At 35.9% G+C, this 24167-nt stretch overlaps 4 protein-coding genes across 4 annotated transcripts; 2 read left to right on the forward strand and 2 right to left on the reverse strand.

Annotated features, from left to right (window-relative positions):
* Positions 1-345: 345 nt before the first annotated feature.
* On the reverse strand, positions 346-1620 carry LOTGIDRAFT_169533 (hypothetical protein; the record flags this gene model as incomplete). Its single annotated transcript, XM_009067833.1, has 4 exons — positions 346-551; positions 799-912; positions 1099-1236; positions 1416-1620. The coding sequence occupies 4 exons, from the start codon at positions 1618-1620 to the stop codon at positions 346-348; spliced, it is 663 nt and encodes a 220-aa protein (XP_009066081.1).
* A 1656-nt stretch (positions 1621-3276) lies between these two features.
* LOTGIDRAFT_133858 (hypothetical protein) lies at positions 3277-7690 on the forward strand (the record flags this gene model as incomplete). Its single annotated transcript, XM_009067834.1, has 10 exons — positions 3277-3501; positions 3783-4013; positions 4382-4469; positions 4720-4815; positions 5103-5224; positions 5438-5605; positions 5977-6109; positions 6383-6538; positions 7108-7193; positions 7481-7690. 10 exons carry the CDS (start codon positions 3277-3279, stop codon positions 7688-7690), a joined length of 1515 nt encoding a protein of 504 aa, XP_009066082.1.
* Positions 7691-12634: 4944 nt separating this feature from the next.
* LOTGIDRAFT_169535 (hypothetical protein) lies at positions 12635-13429 on the reverse strand (the record flags this gene model as incomplete). Its single annotated transcript, XM_009067835.1, has 2 exons — positions 12635-13231; positions 13424-13429. 2 exons carry the CDS (start codon positions 13427-13429, stop codon positions 12635-12637), a joined length of 603 nt encoding a protein of 200 aa, XP_009066083.1.
* Positions 13430-15607: 2178 nt separating this feature from the next.
* Positions 15608-24027, forward strand: LOTGIDRAFT_169536 (hypothetical protein; the record flags this gene model as incomplete). Its single annotated transcript, XM_009067836.1, has 9 exons — positions 15608-15814; positions 17383-17572; positions 17852-18005; positions 18502-18721; positions 19244-19306; positions 19932-21000; positions 21338-21555; positions 21743-21957; positions 24000-24027. The coding sequence occupies 9 exons, from the start codon at positions 15608-15610 to the stop codon at positions 24025-24027; spliced, it is 2364 nt and encodes a 787-aa protein (XP_009066084.1).
* Between the last annotated feature and the right edge of the window lie 140 nt (positions 24028-24167).

A 24167-nucleotide genomic window follows, 5' to 3' on the forward strand; every position in this document is an offset into this window, starting at 1 on the left:
TCTGTCTCTACACCAGCCGACAACTTTCAAAATTGTTATCAGAGATTAAAATAGTGGCAGATGTTTGGGTCTATATGTATATCAGTTAGAAGCACCTGTTATCATGATAGCCCAGTTTATAATCAATAATTCTAATGGGTTATACAATTTATATTTAGATGTTACAATGAATATTAGAGTGAATGTAAAATTATGTAGGCCGACTTCCAAACACGTTGATTTACGAAGGGTATTCGAGTTTTCGCCATGAAACCCTTGATGCAACAATCACAAAATAAACTAAGCCACTGAGGTAATCGGCAAATGCAAAAAACTTAAATTTACCAAGTAAAAGTTACTCTTTAATTATGTATTCATGATTATTTTTGGCGCCATTGTAATAAGTAACATGGCGGTTGTCGCTTCCGGAAAGGACATGCTGACTCTTTCAGGAACACCTGACACCATTCTGAGAGTCAAGATACCTGCTATGATATATTTCATATATTCACTTGATCTGGAGTTCACTTTATACACACTTCTTTCCGGTTTGACAACAATAGCACAAAGTTCTGAAAAACAACCCGTAAAATGGCCACCCATAACCCACAACAATGGCCACCAATAACCCACCAAATGACCAACCATAACCCACCAAATGACCAACCATAACGCGCAAAATGGCCGGCAAAAACGCGCAAAATGGCTAACCATAACCCAAAAAATGGTCCCGATGAAGTCGGGCTATTGTGGCGTTGACGTCTTACGACGATTGGTAAGCACTGCGACCTGAACGGATTTCCAGGAACAACAACACACTTGCAGGAACCAGACCGATGGCAGCGATTATTTCAAGTGCAAACGCCCAATTCAGACTGCCCCCAAATGGTGATTCAGCTACAAAAACAATGACTCCCAATATGATAAACACCTCTGAAATGATAAAACGAGATGCCAGTAAAAACATTTGCCTTATTACTGTAGCGGATCTCATGATCTATGGCGTCGGATGATGAAACTGGTGATGCCGAGGAATGATCAAATGGGGATGAGTCTCGGACCAAGGGACCGCTGGTACCAGATAGTACACTTACTGGTAAAGGGTTCAATGATACTTACCACTGACGATGGAGCCAATGAATGAAAGAATGATGAAGAGTCTAAGATTCCTGATACGGTACAGCACTAAAAGACCCATGACGCCAAACAGAATCAGCAGGGAAGCCATTTCCAAGAATTTACAACCACTTAACCATCCTGAAACAGCAAGAAAGCAAACTTAAAGATGGGTTCCCTTATTTTTATTTATGAAAATGAAAATGCTAATACTTTTATGAATAGAAAGTAAAGGTGTTCCCCTGAGAAAATGGATTGCCCCCCTATAAATATTCTTACCCCCCACAAGAACAAACAAAAAATAGATCAAGTCCACATACCCAAATCGGAATCATTGCTCACACACCCAAAACCTGGTAAACACGACACCCACAGTCCAATGTGGGCCTCGGCGCCTTGGCCACTAACCACGACCCAGTAAGGAGCTGACATTCCAACGACGTGCATCAGACCTCCGATAAACAGTATCAGCATTCCACACTTGACGTAGATGCTGCTCTCGCGAATGATTTCTATACGGAGCATTGTTGAAACGTTTAAGGAGCTTGCTTGAAGATGACAAAAATTTTCACTTTGTTATTCGTCTCACGCTTTCGGGAACAGTTATTGGGTTTTTAAGAAGCGAATTAACCAGTGCTGAAGAACAAGTCCAAAGAGTCAAATGACGAATCTACAGTATTCCAACTGGATCAACGAGTTCCTAAATTTCCAAACGTTGATGTTGCAACAAAAGCTCTGATGAAGGATCGACAGCACCAGAGGACAATTTTTAGGTCGCAGCAAGTCTGCAGAACTCAAATAGGAGTGTATCTTCTATAAACCCAAAACTTGACCAACGAGTTCCAGATTCTTAAAGGCGCAACAGAAGCCAAATCGAGGAATCTATTCCACAAGAACTATAGTCCGCCGGTCAGAGTGCGTCAGTAGGCGTATCGAGGTCGATTGTGATCTCACTATCGCTTTTGAGTGAAACTGGTGATAATCGAGAAACATAAGATACTTAAAATAATCAAGTTGACATCTCCTGATATAGTCCCAAATTTAAGGATGCTTCGTCATTTATTTTAAAGTCATGGTTTGGGTTGAATTTTTTTTATAAAATGAACTTCACCACACCTTTCATCTAATAGAGAATTCGATATATCAACAAGTAATTAAACCCAAACCTTTACTTTAATGTCATGAGGGAAATGTCTTCCACTCCCAAATTGTGATAAAATTTTATCAATATTTGTATAATCTTGTGATTCTGCTTAGATTGCGAAATCTCCTCTTTTGAAATTTGATATCTCCTTCTTTTCGGACACCTTAAAGTTTAAGTTTTGGACATTCACTTATTCTGTTAAAGCAGACGGATGAAACAAGAGTTCCTCTCATTGCGTACTGTGTGGCACTGTCATTAACCAAAAACCAGTGGGTGTGAGGTGCAAAATAAGAAGGGGGAAGCAAAAAACATGAACATGGCTAAAGGGAGACAACTCTTTTTAATAAAACAATATAAGACTACAAAGATTTATAGGGTAGTTTACTGTAGTCTGAAAAATTATCACGAGTTCTCTCCCACTGTGACTTTTTTGGGTCTATATAATCGAGACTATATTTATGTCACGTGGTTGTCAAAATCAAAACATTGAAACAGCTGGGGTTGGAATGTTTAATGAATCGTGTATAATTTGAGATAAAAAGCTTGTTATCAACTTGCGAGACTTGATATCATTTTGGAAATTAATTAGCTTATCATTATGTCTATAAATAACTCAAATTTATCACAAGATGACGGCGAATTGAACTCTGAAACGGACGACGAAAGTGACAACTTTATGTACGAGAACAACATGTCCGCTTCCGAAAAATCTCCCCTCGTTTCCTCTCAAGACAAACATGGGTCAAGTTCGGAATCTTTGGATTCCAGAGATGGTGAGTTGGTCTATGGTTTCAATCGTCCTATCTGGTCCATTGCTGTCATCCTGATACTCTGTGCATCACCTGCCAAACATCACATATCTAAAGGAGTAGGCTACCCCTCTCCCATTTTTTTTTCAAATTTGTATCATTTTATAGAGACAGGATCCTCATTATTCCAGTCAACCCAGCAGTAAATGGGAACAGATAATCCAGGAAAGATCAGTATCAAGAGGTTTGGTTGGTTGAAAGGATCCGTGTTTATTTCATAATTGTATAATGTTGTATTTTTCAGAAAATGTATTTTGTAGTTGTATTAATACCAGAACAGTATTAGCTATCATGTCGTTTTTGGGGTTTGTCAACGTGTATTGTTTACGAGTGAATTTGAGCGTGGCTCTAGTTGCTATGATTAACAATACTGGTTTAGACAATAGTAACAAAACTGTTACAGAGGAATGCCCAGGAGATGTTGTCAACTCTACCAGCCCTTCCACCCATCCGGTAAGTTGAGTTACAACCTGCATTTTCGGAGGTTTATTTTGTCCTTGAATATATGCAAATAGTCTTCAGAAGTACTAGAACTATACGATCTTTCATAGATTATCTGTAGGCTACTCCTCAGCTGGGGCAACTGGCTTTCACTTCCTGACAGAGATTATAACCCATGAACACTATTTATTCGACATAACAATCAAAAGAGGTTGTATTAAGATTTCAGCATTCTAATCAACTGTGCTACATCCGCTCCTCAAATCATTTCATTTTGATTTTTCTCTTTTAAGGGAGAATTTCATTGGGATCAGACAACTCAAGGAGTGATCTTAGGATCATTTTTCTACGGTTACATCACCACCCAGCTACCAGGAGGCTGGTTAGCCGAGAAAGTTGGTGGTAGAAGACTCTTTGGATATGGGATCCTGTGTACTTCATTATTAACACTTTTGACCCCAGTGGTAGCAAGATGGAGCTTACCAGGATTAATAGTGTTAAGAGTTGTTGAAGGCATTGGAGAGGTGAGTCTATTTTTAACATTGTTGTGTTGAAGTCCAGTGGCAGAGCGAGTTAGATGCTTGCTCGCGAACCTGAAGGTCCACGGTCGGAGGGACTGAAAAGGCGTCTAGTTGTTAAGTGCTGCTGCTCTGGCAAAATTTCCCTCATTGCACACTGCATAGCATTGCTCATCTTCATTGGCTCAATCATGTTTAGAAAAGTAGACCACACCTGTATTTTCTTGCATGAAAGGTAAACCCTTGTTTATTGGAACACCCTTCTTTCAACAGAGGGAAATCAATCAAAAAGGAAGCTAATGTAAAATTTCCCTCATTGCACACTGCAGAGATGTAGGACATAAAACTCAGCATAATTCCTTTTGTTTTTGCAGGGAGTGACATTCCCAGCTATGCATGCTATGTGGGGAAGCTGGGCTCCCCTTTTAGAAAGAAGTAAACTTGTTTCCATTTCTTATTCAGGTCAGTTGTTTTGTTTCTCTTATTTCTGAGGGTTACTTCAATCATTCATGATCTAAAGAACTTCATATCCCTTTCACCTTTTGGATTTTAACCAATCAAATCCCCTGTTTCTGAAGAGCTTAACTAGTTCTTATCAACTTAAATCAAAAACCAAAATTGAAAACCAAATTTGATTTTGCTATGTTAACAAAACTGATAAACCTATGTACAAAAGGATAAGTTTGATTGTTGATTGGGTTTATATTTTCAGGAGCTCAGCTAGGAACAGTCATATCCATGCCTATATCTGGATTACTGTGTGATTATGGGTTTGCAGGAGGCTGGCCTTCTGTATTTTATGTTTTTGGTGAGTTTTCCTTCTATTATGGTTTTTCTGGGGGGTAGGGTACAGGCCTAGTATCACTGTTCGTGATAATGAAACTTATTGTGATATTTATATAGTTAGTGATATAGCTTTTGATGTTATTTTTGTGATGATAGTATCATTTGTCCTAAGATCTATTTGTGATATTTATCATGTCCTCGATACTAAAATTATTTGTGATATTTATAAGTCTATTTGTGATATTTATCATGATTGTGATGATGGATCTATTTGTGATATTTATTATATCGTGATCTTATATATTCCAGGTGCCTTGGGATGTATATGGGTATTTTTCTGGATGTTTATTGTGTATGACCATCCCTCCAAACATCCACGAATATCCAAATCAGAAAGACTGTACATTGAATCTACTACTGGCAAACGAGAGGTAGGTCTGAAAATAACTGAAATAAGCTTTATCACTTAAGGCCCTTCATCAAACACTTAGTTTTAGTGGAATTGCAGGAACCACACATGCCTAATTGAAAATTAGAATGGTGCAAATTGATGCTATCAGTGTTCCTGATACACATAAAAATTTTAGGAAACCTCTTCACAATCCCTTTAACTCTCTACCAGCTACTAAAATGGTTTCTCAAAGATGCAAAATCTGTTTCAGAACACCACTACTCCTTGGAAGTCCATCTTCACCTCTGGTCCATTATGGGGTATAGCAGCTGGTCACTTTGCCAATAACTGGGGGATGTACTCGATGTTAACATGCTTACCAACTTATATGAAAGAGATACTCAAATTTGACATCAAAGCGGTAAGCTATTTTCTATTTTTAACTACAAGAGATCTGCTGGTCACGTGTTCCTTTTGCTGTGGTGGCGTTTAAATTTCACCAATGGTTCTAGGTCTTGAAGAAATACACTCATGGCTTGAATTGTGTCTTTTGTTGATGGTAGTCTGTAGCCCAATGGGTTAGGGTATTGGAATATGTATATCTTGCCATCATTTTGGTTATCTAGAAACTCCAAAAAACAATGAAAGCGTGGATGAGGGCAGGCTCTAATGCAATTGATGAAGTGTTGAAATCTTTAGCTGATTATTTTCTTGGTTAAATTAAATAAATGATGGTCGTGGGTTCTAATCTTAGTCTTGATTCAATATTCATTGATTAATTTTGTTTTGTAGAATGGTATACTGTCAGCGTTGCCGTATTTAGCTTTATGGCTTCTTCAGTTGATCTCCGGCTTTATAGCTGATTGGTTGCGAGGCCGTGGAATTCTGAACACCAATAAAACACGTAAACTTATGAACACCTTGGGTAGGTAAGACTTTCCAGTCGTTTCTTTATCAAGGAGCCTACTGATTTCTTTTTTTAAATGCTGACATACTGGATGTATTTTGTGGGCACCCATATCCGTCTATCCATTTACATTTCCTCGTAAACACTCTAGAATCTACAAACCGATTTGACAAATCCTGCGCTATCTGTTCCCTGGACGTGAAATACGATTCTGACAGTAGGTTCCAATTTCATAATTTTTGGACAGTTATTGAAAATACTGTTGATAGTTACTGCCCTTGTTTTTTCCAGGTTTGTTGATACCAGCAGTGTTTATGATCGGTGTATCGTACAGTGGGTGTGACCACACGCTGGCTGTCGTGTTGCTGATCTTCGCTGTGGGAACTGGAGGATTCTCTATGGCTGGTTATCAAGTCAATCATTTAGATATTGCACCCAGATTTGCTGGTAAGTAAGCTACAACTATTTTTTACAAGGATAACAACTTAGGTTCACAGTTTCTACCCAGCTGGTCCTTGACCAAACCACTTAGCAGTGATCTTTCCCAGATTATCCGTACCCATTTACAGCTGTGTTGACTGGAATAATGAGGATCCTTTCTACCAGCTGGTCCCTGGCTAAACCATTTGGCAGTGATCTTTCTCGGATTATCTATACCCATTTACAGCTGTGTTGACTGGAATAATGAGGATCCTTTCTACCAGCTGGTCCTTGTTCAAACCATTTGGCAGTGATCTTTCCCAGATTATCTGTACCAATTTACAGCTGGGTTGACTGGAATAATGAGGATCCTTTCTACCAGCTGGTCCTTGTTCAAACCATTTGGCAGTGATCTTTCCCAGATTATCTGTACCCATTTACAGCTGGGTTGACTGGAATAATGAGGATCCTTTCTACCAGCTGGTCCTTGTTCAAACCATTTGGCAGTGATCTTTCCCAGATTATCTGTACCCATTTACAGCTGGGTTGACTGCACCAAGCCCTGAATCTTGTATATTAGAATCTTAATCTTTCAGGATCATTGATGGGAATAACAAATATGATAGCTACAATACCAGGATTTTTAGCACCATTGGTAGTTGGTATTCTCACAGATCATCAGGTTAGTTGAATCCTGTAAACCTGGCACCCTGGGTCCTCTAACTTTCGCACTTTTTAGTCCTCTAAATGTCGCACTTTTTAGTCCTGTAAAGTTCGCAAAGTTTTGGATATTTTAATCCTCCAAGCTTTTCACTGTTTAGACCTAAGTTTCGCACCTTAATCCTAACTTAAAAAGATGTATTTGACTTACTTTCAGCTGCCTGTGTCCCTTCTCAGAAATTAACCATCATTTCATTCATAAAATGTCTTTGTCTCTTCCACTCGTAAAAATTTGCCCCTCTCTTGCAGGAAACCAGTGGTCAGTGGAGGATTTTCTTCTTCATCACTGCTGCAATATACATCGTCGGTGCCATCTTATTTTTGGCGCTGTCGAAAGGCGAGGAATTGGCATGGGCCAAAACTAGAGAACTTGAAAACTTAATTGAAAAGAGTGTGCAATCAAACGTGCTTCCTTATGACTCAGATAGAACCAATCTCCTACACAATAAAGACATATAAAGCCCTGTTTGATTCAAATCTGTATGATTCTGGATCCAATCAGAAAAAAGAATTGTCGGCATAGATTTGTGCATAACCAAATCAATTAGGATACAGATCTAGATGGGCCAAAACAGTTATCTTTTGCTCAAATAATGTTTTTAATTTGGATAACTTTAATTCTGAAAAGAGACAGGTCAAATTGGTATAAAAAAAATATTATTGTTTGTTATCTAATTTTGTTATCCCTAAGAAAAGTCTATGCAGAAGTTCATCAAAATCATGTTATGAAATAACAAATTGGTTTTCCGAAGTTATTTATATATTCAATTTTGTTATCCCTTAAACAACATACTATATATAACTTACTATACTGCCAAATTTGGTTTCTTAAGTAAAATTTGTTATCCATTGTTTTGTTATTGTTTTATATTACGACATAAATTTTAATTTTTGTTATCCTTTCAAATATACTAATTACAACTTACTAACTAGAGAGTCATTCTCTCACAAAATGATTTTTTCTTTTCTTTGACTTACAAATTGGGTTTATTGATTAATTATGCATTTGTTATCCCTTTTTTGTTATTGCTATGTATTTCAATTTTGTTATCCATCAAAAACATGCAATGCAGAACTTACAATCAAAAATAAATTTCCATCCTTCATTTAATATGATTTTTGTAACTTACAAATTGGTTTCTGGAGTAAATTTGGAATTTGTTATTCCTTTTTTTTGTTATTGTTATGTATCAAAAGGGCATTAAATTTTTGTTATCCTTTGAAAACATACATGCTAAAGAAAATTTTCCATTTTTTTTTTCTATTAATATTTCACCTTTGTGAATTATGCTTTTTTCATATTTTGTTTTTGATCAAATTATTTGTGATGTCATTTATTTTTCATTTAACCACTCTGTGTTTAATAATACTAGACCAAAATGACCAATGATGACCTATTAAAAGATTTTCATTTGGCCTGAATGGTAAATGGGACAGTGACATCATAATTTAGTTATGACTTTTATTAATGCCAAAACAATGGAAGTCAAACTGAATATCAGAACTGTTTAAATTGATTTATAAGTTTCCATGATACTCAAAAAAAATTTAAATTTTTATCATATCATTTTGTAAATTTAGGATATAATTTTTATTTATTTTTGTAAATAAAATGTAAATTTACAGGTTAATTTGGAAGATTTTTGTAAATAATTTAACTGATATAAAATTATATTTATAAAATTAAAGAAATGGTTTGGTTATAGAAATTTTGTTTAAATTTTTTGAATTTTTGTAGCTTAAATTAATATATTTTATAAATTAAAGGAATGGTTGGGCATTAGAAATTTTTGTTATGATTTTAATATAAGGCTCTTTATAGAAATTTATTTTTTTAAGAATTAAAGATATTATTGGATTAAAGAATTTTTAATATATTTTAATATTGTCTCTTGCTATATTTTTGTAAATTAAATTACATTTATTTTAAGATTAAAGATATTATTGGGTTTAAGAAATTTTTATTTTGAATTTGTCTCATGCTAAAGCTTGAATTGGGTCGAAAGAAAAGCTTAGGAAGGCATCTTTGACAGGCATAAACGTTTCTGAGGTCATCCTGCAGAAAAGAAAATGCCAGCAGTGGGCAAAACTTTGAAAATTGGGTTTCTCCTACGTATTCTAACGGTTTCAACTAAAAATATTGCATCTTTATGAGGCCAAAACTAGGTCAAACTGCTTAATTAACAATTAGTACTCTCCATTTTTAATTAACCCTTTTAAAACAAATTTAGTTTGATCAAGTAGATACATAGATTTAAATAACATATTAAAAAAAAACCCATATAATTTACAACATATTTGATAATAAAAAGTTGCATACTGCTCCCTTTAACGCCATTGAGCACAGGAAACCAACCCCCTCTCTGGTATATCCTTGACCCTTTAAATATTGCCTGATCTAAGTGATTACAAAAAGCCATCCAATGTAACTGGATGCAAGAGACTATAATTAAAAGCTTCCAGTTACCTTTATATTGTTACAAACAAGTATGAACTGTTGCCATGGTAACAGATTAAGAAATAGCCTTCCATCTTCTCATCAGCTGATCCTTATTATTAGTATTGTTTCTTTTGTTTTGTGATTTTATCAAACCCGTACTGCATTCTCAACACAGAGGCCACAACATGCGGAGTGTTTTTGTTTTGGCAAGATAAATTTGGCACCCATTGGAACAATTTTATATGTATATTGGCTTTTGCATAAAGAAGGCTCAAATTTCAGAGGTATTTTTCAGTTTTATTTTAGCATATTAACATCATCATCATCAGCATGGTCATGGTCACCCTAACCCGTTAACATAGTCACGGCCGTCATTGCCATTTTCATCATCATCATTATCTTCTTCATTGTCATCATCATCACCATTATCATCACCATACCCCATCACCATTATCATAACTTTCACCACTATCATCATCATTGTAATGATCATCACCCTTATCGTTATCATAGCCATCACCATCATCATCATCATTATTTCATCATTATCATTTTTGTGTTATATTGTAGATCATCACCATTATTATCACCATTATTATTGTCATGATCATCATCATCATCATAGTCATTATTTCATCATTCTTTTTTTTCTTCCAATTATTGTAGGGCAGCTGTCAATGATAGAAAATGGCGGATATGTTGTGACAGAGACGATAATGACAGCTCCAAGGGTTGTCATGCCAACACATTTATAAAATCTATCTTAATATGGCTTTCATGACACTAGTATTGATTTTAAAATCTTTTCATTTAAACAGACAGACACAGAGTAAAAATGCCACCATGTAAGGTAAGGCATTATTTTTATCCTAAGGTGTTTTTTTTTTCGATGAAAATCTGAATCGTTCTATTTCTTGTGTGATTTTTTGTGTTTTGAGATTCGATGGAACTTCCATTGGCACCAGTCTGATGTCTGTGGTTCCTGTTATTGCAGAAGATCTTGACCAGTGGTGTGAGAATATCTTGAAGCTCAATTCTTGTGTCACAGGATTCTAAATTTGGTAAGGACTTCAAGAGAATCTCTCAGATGGAATTTAAAAATCAAGAGAGTTCATACTCGTTTGGTTAAAGGCCTTGGTTCACTGTTTTCGGGATGGATTTAGGTCTTGAATATATGTAAATAGTCTTCAGAAGTACTAGATATGTACGAAAATCACATAATTCCTTTAAAAATATCTCAAACTAGGAATTTTACTCACTATTTCTATAGATGTCTTTTAACTTTCAAACACAAATAATTCTGGACACACATGGATTTGAAGGCTCAAATTTTGATGATGACCTGTTGACAATATTACTGTTTGGCTAAGCTACAAAAATTCCCCTTTCTGAGACTAAGGTACGATTGGTCAGTTGAATGTGGAACCTGTCCCTGAAACATTACCAATTTTACCAACTCAGTTACAACAAAGGAAGTCAACTCGTTGAACAGGATATATTATAAAATAAGTCATGTCCTCCATGTTGTAACTAAAGATATCTCCATGTTAAAAGAGTTCCAAGCAGGACATCTGATAATGAGGAAATGGCATTTCCGTGGTCTTCTTGTAATTGGTAATTACTGCTGTAAATAGCCATTTTCTTTTCAACTTTCAAATATCAGAACATTTTTGGAAATTTCATCAGGAAGGATTTCTCCAGGTGTCATGGCGGCGCCAGCTTCCAGAGACTGGGGGTACAAATAGAGGGCAAGACTAACTTATTAGGGGGACAACTGTCAAGGTTTAACTCAAAATGCTACAGCTCTGTCGGTGCGCCCTAGACTCCAGGTCTTATCGCAACGCCAGCTTCCAGAGACTTGGGGTACAAATAGGGGGCAAGACCAACTTATTAGGGGGACAACTGTCAAGGTTGAACTCAAAATGCTGCAGCTCTGTGGGTACGCCCTAGTCTCAAGCCTCCCATGGAGTGTCTAAGAGGGTATCTTACACATATTTTGGGGAAATACAATTTTAAATTTGTGGATAAAAAAGTAGGGGTACAAACCATTCTCCTAATGGGCAAATGACTCCCTTCTGTAACCCCTCTGGGTCAGCCAATGCTGAAATTCTCAGTTCTATAAGAAGGAATAAAAATTCATTCCTTCATTCAATCAATTTTTTTGTTGATTTCTCATTAGCAACCAACCACCTGCAAACAAATCAAATAAAACAAAAGTGTTTATTACAAATTGAAAATTACTAGCCACTGGCGAGAATCTGCTGTAAGACAAAATAAATCTAATTGGATGAAATGAATTTTATTTGGACCAATTAGATTGGTCGACACAATAGTAATCTATTTATTAACCAATCACATTCCTAATCTTATTCTGTAAACAGCCAATCAAAATTGATTGCTCTTGACCACATTTTCTTTTTGGTCAATGACAAGTTGACGTCTGCTTCCAACGGCTTTGTTCAGTATGATTGATTAATATAGCTTTTGTTGAAATATCAACCAATAACAATCATTCTCTCAATCCAGTTTTTGCAGTGGACCAATCAAATTTGATGGCTCTTAAGCATAGTTGAAGTATTATGGATTTTAGAAGGAACCATCAACCAATGAGATTACTTTTTTGTGAAACCAGTTTCTGAAATAACCAATCAAAATAGGTTGCTTCTAACCTCAATTTTTATCATATAATTTGAGCTTAAATCAACCAATGAGAATCCTAGTTTGTAAATCTAGTTTTGTGAAGAGCCAATCAAATGTGTTTGTTGTTAATCTAATTTTGTTTGAGTTATGAAAGGTTATGATCATATTTACTTGAAGGGTTGGCAAGAAAGTGAAGTTCTCCTGTTGAAGAACTAAATGATATAGAATTTGGAATAATAGGATTTGAGGAATTGGAAAAACCAAAATTCATAGAATCTTCAGAGAATATCTTTCAAAGCTACGGTAAGGACCAGATATTTTTCCTATTCTGCTCTGTTTGAAGGACAGGGGAGATCAGCTGCTCTGTTTAGAGGACATATGTGATCAGCTGCTCTGTTTAGAGGACATATGTGATCAGCTGCTCTGTTTAGAGGACATGTGAGATCAGCTGCTCTGTTTGAAGGACAGGCGAGATCAGCTGCTCTGTTTAGAGGACAGATGTGATCAGCTGCTCTGTTTAGAGGACAGGTAAGATCAGCTGCTCTGTTTAGAGGACAGGCGAGATCAGCTGCTCTGTTTGGAGGACAGGCGTGATCAGCTGCTCTGTTTAGAGGACAGGTGAGATCAGCTGCTCTGTTTAGAGGACAGTTGAGATCAGCTGTTCTGTTTGGAGGACATATGTGATCAGCTGCTCTGTTTAGAGGACAGGTAAGATCAGCTGCTCTTTTTAGAGGACAGGTGAGATCAGCTGCTCTGTTTAGAGGACATATGTGATCAGCTGCTCTGTTTAGAGGACAGGTAAGATCAGCTGCTCTTTTTAGAGGACAGGCGAGATCAGCTGCCCTGTTTAGAGGACAGTTGAGATCAGCTACTCTGTTTAGAGGACAGTTGAGATCAGCTGCTCTGTTTGAATACTCCCTCTATAGACATTAACAAGAATGATTTCCAAATTTTAATAAAAATAAATCTGTGGTCACAGGGAGAAACAATTTTAACACAGTATCACTTACCCTTTAAAAATAGTATTTATTTTTTTATGTGCACATCAATTGTTATGCAGCTAAAAATTTAGCAACTACACAATTACGTTTGCATATCTTATTATGTCTTACTAGCATTTGAATTATATTATTATGGCTATTTTAAGTAAGTTGTTATCTGTTGTACAACAGAGATAAGTACCAGTAAGTACCATACCATGAGATAAGACCAATTTAGGTCACGGCACACTACCTTATTCTTGAATAGAATATCTTGTGATCACTATCTTTTAAGGTAATTTTAATGTTTTATACATTTGTGACCAGTTTTACAAAACCTAACTTTGTACGCTAGTAAATACAGCCAATCAGCCCCCGATTGCAGCTAAATTATCTACCGTCCTTCTGTCAAGGGCTCTGATTGGCTGTATTTGCTAGCATACAATCAAATCAAATCGCTGCGTTTACGATCATCCGTGATACAAGAAAGGTGGCTGTTACAGTCAAGGTATTAGACATAGTTTGTAATAGCTTGACATAGTGAAGATGAAGTTTGTAATAGCTTGACATTGTGAAGATGAAGTTTGTAATAGTTTGACATTGTGAAGATGAAGTTTGTAATAGCTTGACATTGTGAAGATGAAGTTTGTAATAACTTGACATTGTGAAGACCAAGTTCGTAATAGCTTGACATTGTGAAGATGAAGTTTGTAATAGTTTGACATTGTGAAGATGAAGTTTGTAATAGCTTGACATTGTGAAGATGAAGTTTGTAATAATTTGACATTGTGGAGATGACGTTTGTAATGGATTGACATAGTGAAAATTCAGTTTGTAATAGCTTGACATTGTGAAGATGAAGTTTGTAATAGCTTGACATAGTGAAGATGAAGTTTGTAATAGCTTGACATTGTGAAGATGAAGTTTGTAATAGCTTGACATAGTGAAAATTCAGTTTGTAATAGCTTGACATAGTGAAGATGAAGTTTGTAATAGCTTGACATAGTGAAGATGCAGTTTGTAATAGCTTGACATTGCGGAGATGAAGCTTTTAATAGCTTGACATTGTGAAGATGAAGTTTGTAATAGTTTAACATTGAGAAAATTCAGTTTGTAATAGCTTGACATTGAGAAGATGAAGTTTGTAATAGCTTGACATTGTGAAGATGGTGTTTGTAATAGCTTGACATTGTGAAGATGAAGTTTGTAATAGCTTGACATTGAGAAGATGAAGTTTGTAATAGCTTGACATTGTGAAGATGGTGTTTGTAATAGCTTGACATTGAGAAGATGAAGTTTGTAATAGCTTGACATTGTGAAGATGGTGTTTGTAATAGCTTGACATTTTGAAGATGATGTTTGTAATAGCTTGACATTGTGAAGATGATATCTGACATGTATAGGTCTTGCTACTAATGTATCAAGGGTACGGTCAGGAAACTGCACTATACACCTTTGGTAATTCAAAACGAAACAAAACATGATAAAACATAATCTGTTCATTATAACTAATTATTAAGTTATTAATTATAAATGAGAATACTAACGAGATATATGATATCTCACTAGATGAGAGTGGTGTTTGTTATCCACCAGTCTCATCTGCAGTAGGATAGACCTGATTAATCTTATTGGATGTCATTAGATTATCTGCAGTTGAATCATGGATAGAGGAATTGTGCTATAGAGTAGGGGTTTTTTGGGGTTTTTTTTATTTGATTTGTTTTAATTTTTAAATTGGTGGTTTGAATTGTTTTGGTTTTGATTTGTTTTTATTTTATCTTGTTAATTTATTTTGTTAATTATTTATTTATTTTGTTTTTAGCAAACAAAGTATATTGGATTTTTGATAAATGAAGACCATCATATGACAGAAACAACAAATAATTCATCAATATTAAAGCTAACGTGACGTTTTGAAAAAGACACACAACAGTGAGAACCATTTGAAAAAATTTGAAAATGTGAATGCGGTAAAAATTGTTTTGAAAATTTGTTGAATTGTGTCAGATATAAGCAAGAACAACTTAAAGCTGTCATGAATTCCTAGAAACAAATTGAATTTTGAAAATGGAATTGTGTATCAGATAAAAAAGAACAACTTAAAGCTGTCATGAATTCCTAAAAAACAGTTGTGAAAATTTGATGGAATTGTGTATCAGATATAAAAAAGACCTTAAAGCTGTCATCAATTCTTGGAGGAAATTTTAAAAATTGTGGAAATTTCATGGAATCTTAAAGCTGTCGTGAACTCTTAATAAACAATTTTAAAGATGATATATAAAGACATTCGTATAAAAAAATATATAAATCACTATGACGGCTAAAAATAGAAGTAAGGAAATCCCTTATCAGGACTTCTCCAAGATTCGCGAGGCTATAAGTAGGAAAAAGGAGAATCAGATTGATTTGAACTCATCGGATTTGTTTGTGGATCCATCGTTTCCCCCTGATTGGTCCTCATTAACTTATGTGTATAGTGGAGATGACAAATATGAGAAAACCGTCTTCAAACGACCCATTGTAAGTAGATTTTTTTCATTTTTTTCAATTTTTAGATCTTCGAGTGCAATGATTTTACTTAGAGCTCCACTAAACTTTTTGGTATTGCTAGTAAGGTGGAAGATGCTTACTTCTAGAACACCTTATTCATCTCTGCAAATGAGATTGTCAATTTGGCAGACTGGCACACTAGCAGATCCATGGAGTGTGTCATCAGGGACAAAGGACAAAGGTGTTAGCCTTCTTTTTTTTGATTTCCAACCGTCGAGGAATCTTTAACCAGTACAGTCTGCAGTCTTTGTTTATCATCCTATCATATTGAGGGAAGACTTAATAATGGAGAGATAAGGTCAGAGTTGAGATTCCCTGGAGAGTGTGAGGTGTTTCCCTGGAGAGTGTGGGGAATTCTCCTCCAAGAAAACTTTGAAAATAAAATTTGGTGTGTTCTGACGCACAGACTTTGAGACAAACACGTATAAAAATCTTATTTTGAAATTTTAGAAATAAATTGGAGGTGCAATAGCCGAGACAAATGGCCATTTTGTACCTCCACTGTTGCCTGGGGGTACAGAATATGTTTTTTTTTAGTGATAAATGATGTTCAAACTGTGATAAATGATATTGTTTGGCAGTCAGGTGTAGAGTGTATATACTGTCACTAATTATTGATATACTGTTAGAACTAATTAGCAGGTACTAATTAATCACCTGTCAGATGTCAAATACAACCCAGTTAAAGTGACTGTGCCTGTTGATATTAAAGGGGTGTGTGTTTTGAAAACTCAAATCAAATTTTGGTAAATTAATATCCAAGTTTAAAAAAGAATATTTTGTTAAAAAATAAAAACTCTCAAGTGTATATATTCATCAGTCGGACTTACCTGGTGTCATAACTATACAACAGAATCCCTGTTTAATCTGATAAATCCATTAAACTAAGTAATTATTGAAAAAAAACTTAAAATTTGAAGCTTGTTTCAAAATTACTTAGTTTTAATTTACTTCGTTATTTATTGGATTATAGAGAGATTCTGTTGTATAGTTATGACACCAGGTAAGTCTATTGATAAAAATATGCCCATTTTAGCCAATTTTGAAATTATAATTTTTTGGTCATCCTAAGGGGTAGTATACCTTTAATGTATATATTATGCCACTCTTTATAATAGAATATTTGTTTATATGATACTCAGCCAGAAGGCATAAAAAGTTCTGTATATGATAATATTGATCTCAATAGTCTGCTAATTATCTTGTTTATTTTTCTTTCAAGTTTGTTTATAACACATTACCATGGTAACAAGTTGAAAGCGAAAGTAGGATTATTAATGATAATAGACTGGGTATTCCTGTGATGTATGGGGCAAGGCTGTCGGCAGGATTTTTGTTGGGGGGAGGAGGGGCGTTCCAGATGCAACGAAAATTTGGAAAATTGACCGTAACATGACGCATTTATTTCAATAATAAATTTAACTTCAAAGTTCACTGCCTCATTTGAAAATATTTAGATAAAGTGAACCACAGTCCCATTTGTTTATTGATAAGAGGGTGCAGTTAAAACAACTAATCCATTTGTTGGTTATTTGCAGAACATCATCAATAATCCTGTGTTGGTTGGTGTAGGTGGCGTCTGTGTAGAATGGTTTCCATGGAAATCGTGGAAGCAGAAGTCCTGGTTTCAAGGTGCTGTCATGGTGGTTTCTCTCAGTTTGAAATTCATGGAGAAAATCATTCCTGGTTATCGAAATTTTGAACAGGGATTTGAACACAAATATCTTGGTAAGAATAATCTTCACAATGTCAAGTTTTACAAACTTAATCTTATACCTTGACTGCATTAGTCACCTGTTTTGTATAACAGAAGTTTGTAAATGCAGTGATTTGATTGGATTAAACGCTAGCGAATACAGCCAATGAAGAAAACTAATAGATTTAGTGGAATTGCAAGAATCAAAGACGTCTAATTGGAATGCTACAAATTGATGCTATCAGTGTCCCTGATACACATAAAAAATTTAGAAAACTTCTTTACAATCTCTTTAATTCTTTTAATTACAGGTGCTTTTAGATTTCACATCTGGAGATTTGGAGAATGGATTGAAGTGGTGGTTGATGATTACTTACCCATACTCAATGATATGTACCTGTTCTGTTCTTCTATGGGCCAGCCTCAAGAGTTCTGGGGAGCGCTGATAGAAAAGGCTTATGCAAAGTGAGTATGTCCAGAAGTCTTCACAGCCTTGCCAATCTTCTTAGAAAGCATTTCTCGATGTTTTGTGTTCTTTTTTCTGAGGGTCCATCCACTTGCAAACCATGATCCGATAAAATTCTTCTATATGTCATGTTCTGTGAAATTTTGACCCAATGGCATCAAAAGTTGCCATTGATTAAATGCATATCTGGATTTTTCTTTTGTGCTTTCTTCTTCGGGTGACTACACCTGCCAACCATGATCTAATGTAATTCTTTTGTATGTTGTGTTCTTTGGGATTTAGGACTAATAGCATCTAAAGTTGTGCTAACCAATGAAAACAATGTTAAAGGGGGCAGCCAATACAAGTAAATGTATCCCAAAATTGTAATAAAATCTTTTATGGACACAGCATTTGATTGGTTGAATATTAAATGACCTAGAACAGGAGAAGCATAACAATCTTGCTAGATCACGGATGACAATTGGATGTTTTACTCATCTATGTTTCTTGTAGGTGTAAAAAGACATTTCAAGCTATTGAGTATGGAAATATTCTGGATGCTTTGACAGATCTGACTGGTGGTATTTGTGAGTTTTACACCCCAGACGTGAACCCTCATGAGAATCTATATCACATTATGTATAAATCATCTTTAAACCGGTCTATGATGGTCTGTTGGAGAAACAACAAGAGACTGACAGAATCAGCTTTTGATTTCGATGACTTTCAAAAGGTAAGAAAGAAGCAACCATTGTTGATTTCCACTAATTATCACAAGAATCCTGTCTACCAGATGATCTTTGACCAGACCTCTTAGGCTGATCTTTCAGTGTCCATTTACTGCTGGAATAATGGGTATCCTTTCTACCAGCTGGTCCTTGACCAAACCTCTTGGCATTGATCTTTCCCAGATACCCTGTACCCATTTACAGCTGGGTCAACTGGAATTATGAGGATCCTTTCTACCAGAGGATCCTTGGTCAAACCTGTTGTCATTGATCTTTCCCAGATTATCTGTACCCATTTACAGCTGGGTCAACTGGAATTATGAGGATCCTTGGTCAAACCTGTTGTCATTGATCTTTCCCAGATTATCTGTACCCATTTACAGCTGGGAAGAATGGAATAATGAGGATCCTTTCTACCAGCTCATCCTTGACCAAACCTCTTGGTATTGATCTTTCATGGATTATCTGTACCCATTTACATCTGGGTCATACCCACCATCTGTGAAAGGTTTGTTTTATTATTTCAGGATAATGATAAAGATTGCTGCGAAGATAAGAGATTTCTTCATATAATTACTGCTGTTACCAAGGTAGGGCATTTAAATCTTCCACAATGTCAAGCTATTACACACTTTGCCTTATACCTTGACTGCAATAACTGACTTTCGTTTATCACAGAAGTCTTTAAATGCAGTAATTTGATTGGATTGTTTCATCTAGATTTCATCATTTTTTTACTTCTTGAAATTTGATTAATTACTGAGAAAAACTGACTTTCATTTATTAGTTGTAGAGCAATAGGGTGTAACACTCCATTTCTTTCTTTTTCAGTTCCCTATGACAGATAAACGTTCTTGTGACATGATCAGAATAAAATGTTCATTTCTTAAAGAACCCAAATGGAAGGGGAAATACTCAGAACTGTTAAGTATACTTGTACAATATTAGCTGCAAGAGTCTAAAGACCAAGTTAAAGGGATTGTAAAGTGGTTTTCTAAATTTTTTATGTGTATCAGGGACCCTGGTAGCATCAATTTACACCATTCTAATTTTCAGTCAGATGTCTGTGGTGCCTGTAATCCTAAGAAAACAAAGCGCATTATGATGTCACTATATCACTACCTACCTTGAATTAAACTGGCACCAAGTTCACTAACAGAACTTTATTTTTTCAGGGATTCAAAATCATGGAACTCTGTCAATTCTGAATTCAAGGAGAAATTTCGGCCATTGTCCAGAAAAGAAGACGATGAATTCTGGATGACTATGGAAGACTTTCGCTGTAACTATGGTGGTTTGTTCATCATCAGCAGTGAAGAACCGTACACAACTGATTGGTTGAAACTGGACCGCAGGTTCCGCCAAGAAAATGGTGTGTTTACCAACGAATCCACAACAGAAAATAGGACAACCTCAGTGATCAACCTCAGCGGGCAGAATCGTTACAAAGTGGAAAGAGATGCCAGAGATTTTACTCCACATCCTATTTCCAATCCGTCATGCTTCAGCTTTCGTCAGCCCAGTTCAGCTCTAGGGTGTATGGATACAGAGACCGTTCAGTCACAGAGTATCTGTGTACGTGAAGCTCTCAGATCACGCACCGTGGACTATTCCCATAGGATTCCCACATCCAACGATCAGACTCCCAAAAATCTTAACCTGAGTAGTGATAACCCGTGTGGTAGAGTGGTGTGTCCAAATTCCTACAGTTGGTTAAGAAATAGTTCCAAGGATGATAAAGAATCCAGACTCATGAACTCAAAAGCCAAATCCGACAGAAAAGGCCAGCGGCACTCAAATGATATGACCTCAGCAAAAACAGTTAATGTGTCGTCCAAGGGAAGAGATTTCGTGAGGCGAACATCCGAGACAGAATCACTGCTCTATCAAGTGTCCAAAAGATCAATGGACGTTAAACTCAGACGTGAAAAAAGTATGAACTCAAATTCCATGGAAACAGATTCTCTGGCAAGTCTTCCAGGGTGTATTGACATTGAAGGTGAAGGTCAAATTTGGGCCAATCGCAATTGCAGCACTCTTTCCAACACAACTGTAATGTCTGAACAGAGTACTTACAGTGCCTCTGAAATATCTCTGCAATTCCAAACTCCACAACCTACAGACGAATCTCATCGTCCCAAAAGTGCTCCATCCTCATCTCGTAATAATTCTGACACTTCCCTAGCCTCTTTGACTCAGAGTCATTTCCTTGCCAACAAGACTGACTACTTCAAACAGCCGGGACGATGGAAAGTTATGTTCGAACACAAGTTCAAATGGACAAGTAAGTTGATTTTTTTGTTCTGACCTATTTAAGGACTTTAGTCATTCTCAAGCGATATCTTGGTCCTGTGTGTCTGTGCTTGTACCTATGGCTACACATGTAATGAAGGTTCAGAATAGCCCTCCAGTATGTGCTGTCAAAGCAAAACTTTAAGAACTTTCAAGGGTGAGCAAGTCAGAGAACCTCAAGCCCCTTGATACCACAGATCTAATTTCTGTCCAGCTTTTATCCATTACTCTCATTTGATACCCTGTGTCAATTTTTAAAAGTTTGACAAACAAGGGATGAAATTTCTCCAATGACTTGCAAATCATCTTAAAATGTTCGTCTATTTCAGAAGACAGACAAGGAATATCCCGATCTGACATGGACCGACATTCTCGCAGCCCTAGAATCCTGTTTACGGTCTCTCGTACCAATGAGGTCCTGGATCCAAACTTGGTGCCAAGGATGCAAGGAAAGCGACATGTTATAATATCAGTATTACAAGACTATCGTCATGGACCTTCTACTGCTAACAGCTTACTCTTTCCCATCGGTTTCTGTTTATATCGGGTAAGTCAAGATGGAGAACCATGTTGTCTCAGCAGGTTGTGTCTACCCTGGGATATTACTTATAAAGTTCCTAACCAGGTTTCTGGTAGTGGTGTAGCGGGAGGGGAACCAAGGTCTTTTATGCTTGTTTTTGTGTGGATGAGGTCCACTGTGCTACTCCATTTCAGTATATCGATTTGTCTTGCAGGCCAAGAATATTGACAAAGATGATAAACGTCATCTGTCCAAGCTACATCTGGTGAGTCAGGTGGATGGTCCAGCTGAGATTCGAGAAGTCAATGCCAGGTTTGATCTGGAGCCTGGTGGCTATGTCCTGGTACCCTACTGTCTGACCGAGTGCCATGAGGGAGAGTTTTTGGTCAGAATCCTAGCTGAGTGGAAACCTCCTGGTGGTGCAGAGTGGTGAGTTCTTGATCTTTCTCATGTTAGTGATCTGCAGCAACTTGAAGAGTTAAGCTTTTGCTGGCTTATCTAGAGGCCATTTGGTCCTTGGTAAACTTCTTGGCAAACCTCATTCCTGGATTACCTGTACCCATTTACTGCTGGGTTGACTGGAATAATGAGGATCCTGTCTACCAGTCTGTCTTTGGCAAACCTCTTGGCATTGATCTAGATCTTTCCTGGATTACATGTACCCATTTACAGCTGGGTTGACTGAAATAATGAGGATCCTGTCTACCAGCTCGTCAGTGGTAAACCTCTTGGCAAACCTCTTTCCTGGGTTATGCATATACCTGTTTCAGAATCTTCTAATGAGATCTACTTCTGTCTTTCAGCACCATATCCTGACAGCATGCTGTAACTCAAAGAACATTCCGGTTATTTTTCCTGTTCATTGCTTCTGGTTCAACTGCCTGTTTTTATCATCATCTATATCTGTAACAACTGAACAGTTTTGTTGATTGAAACAGTTTAACAGAAGCGGCTCTGCTACTGTCTGCTAGTCTTTTTCATCACAGAAACGGCTTTGCTACTGTCTGCTAGTCTTTTTCATCACAGAAACTGCTCTGCTACTGTCTGCTAGTCTTTTTCATCATCTTGCCTGGTTTATGAATAACCAAATCATATTTTTGGTTATGTTTCGCTATATTATTTTATTATGTTATTATGTTATTATGTTAAGTCTATATTAAAAATGTTTCAATGTTATGTTATTTTATGTTTATGTTAAATGATATTATGCTCTTGTTGCTATATTAAATACAATGTTATATTATATACAATGTTATATTATATACTATTATATACAATTATATTATATACTATTATATACAATGTTATATTATATTATATACAATGTTATATTATATACTATTATATACAATGTTATATTATATACAATGTAAAGATATATTATGGTTAATGTTAAAATTTGACAGATACCAATTACCAATCACTTGGTATCACTTGGTACTAATCAAATGTTACATTAGTATATATACCCGGTACTAATCAAATGTTACAATCAAATTACCAATTACCAATCAAATGTTACAATATAATATACCAGGTACTCATCAAATGTTACAATATAATATACCAGGTAGTTACAATATAATATACCAGGTACTCATCAAATGTTACAATATAATATACCAGATACTCATCAAATGTTACAATATAATATACCAGGTACTCATCAAATGTTACAATAGTATATACACTTGGTACTAATCTAATGTGCTTATTTTAAGGCAAAATGATGGCTGAATATTGGTGCTTATGAATAGAATAAAGCTTTTTGTATATTTACGGGTGTTTTTTTTCACGTTAGCTTCCTAGCCTGAAGATTCAGGATTCAAACTTCGCATAGGATGAGATGATACCTTGTATTTTTTAAACCGATGAAGGTCAGTTGTCCTTTGTGATACAGGCCATTTAAAACAAAGATACCTTAACGGATGGAAATTTAAAAAAAAAGAGTAGGCTAATGTCTTTATCCTTGAAAAATTGTCCACATTGCATGGCATTGCCCGTCGTGTGTCGCGGAGGGAAGAAGTGAATTTATAAAAGTGCCGTTAGATACACTCTTATAAAAACGGTTAAAGGGAAGCAACTACATTTATTAATACAGACTACAGTTAAATCATAATATACTTGTGCTGCGTGATATTTGCAACAGTTAATGAAAAGCAACTCTATTTAAGACTACATTGAATTAAGTTTTTAGAGCGCTTAACATTGATACATTTTTGGCATATTTGATCGACATGTTTTGACTTATTTGGAGGACATGTTTTGACTTATATGATGAAAATGTTTTGACTAATTTGATCGATATATTTTGACTTATTTGATTGACAGGTTTTGACTTATTTGATGGGCATGTTTTGACTTATTTGATGGGCATGTTTTGACTTATTTGATTGACATGTCTTGACTTATTTGATGGTTTTGGGAATAGCGTATTTGCTTCAATGTTTTTTTATTTTCTTGTCTTTTAGGTCTCTAACACAACAAATCAAGCAATAATGAACGACCTGGACCCCTCAAAAATACGTATTTGGCTTTGAATGACGGATAGGGTAGCGAAACACTAAGGGAGGTAACTACATTTAATCAAATCATTTCAGACAACAGTTAATTTGTTATAACGCAGAATAATACAAAAA

The sequence above is a fragment of the Lottia gigantea genome, assembly GCF_000327385.1.
Source record: "Lottia gigantea unplaced genomic scaffold LOTGIsca_87, whole genome shotgun sequence".
Taxonomy (NCBI): Eukaryota; Metazoa; Mollusca; class Gastropoda; family Lottiidae; genus Lottia; species Lottia gigantea.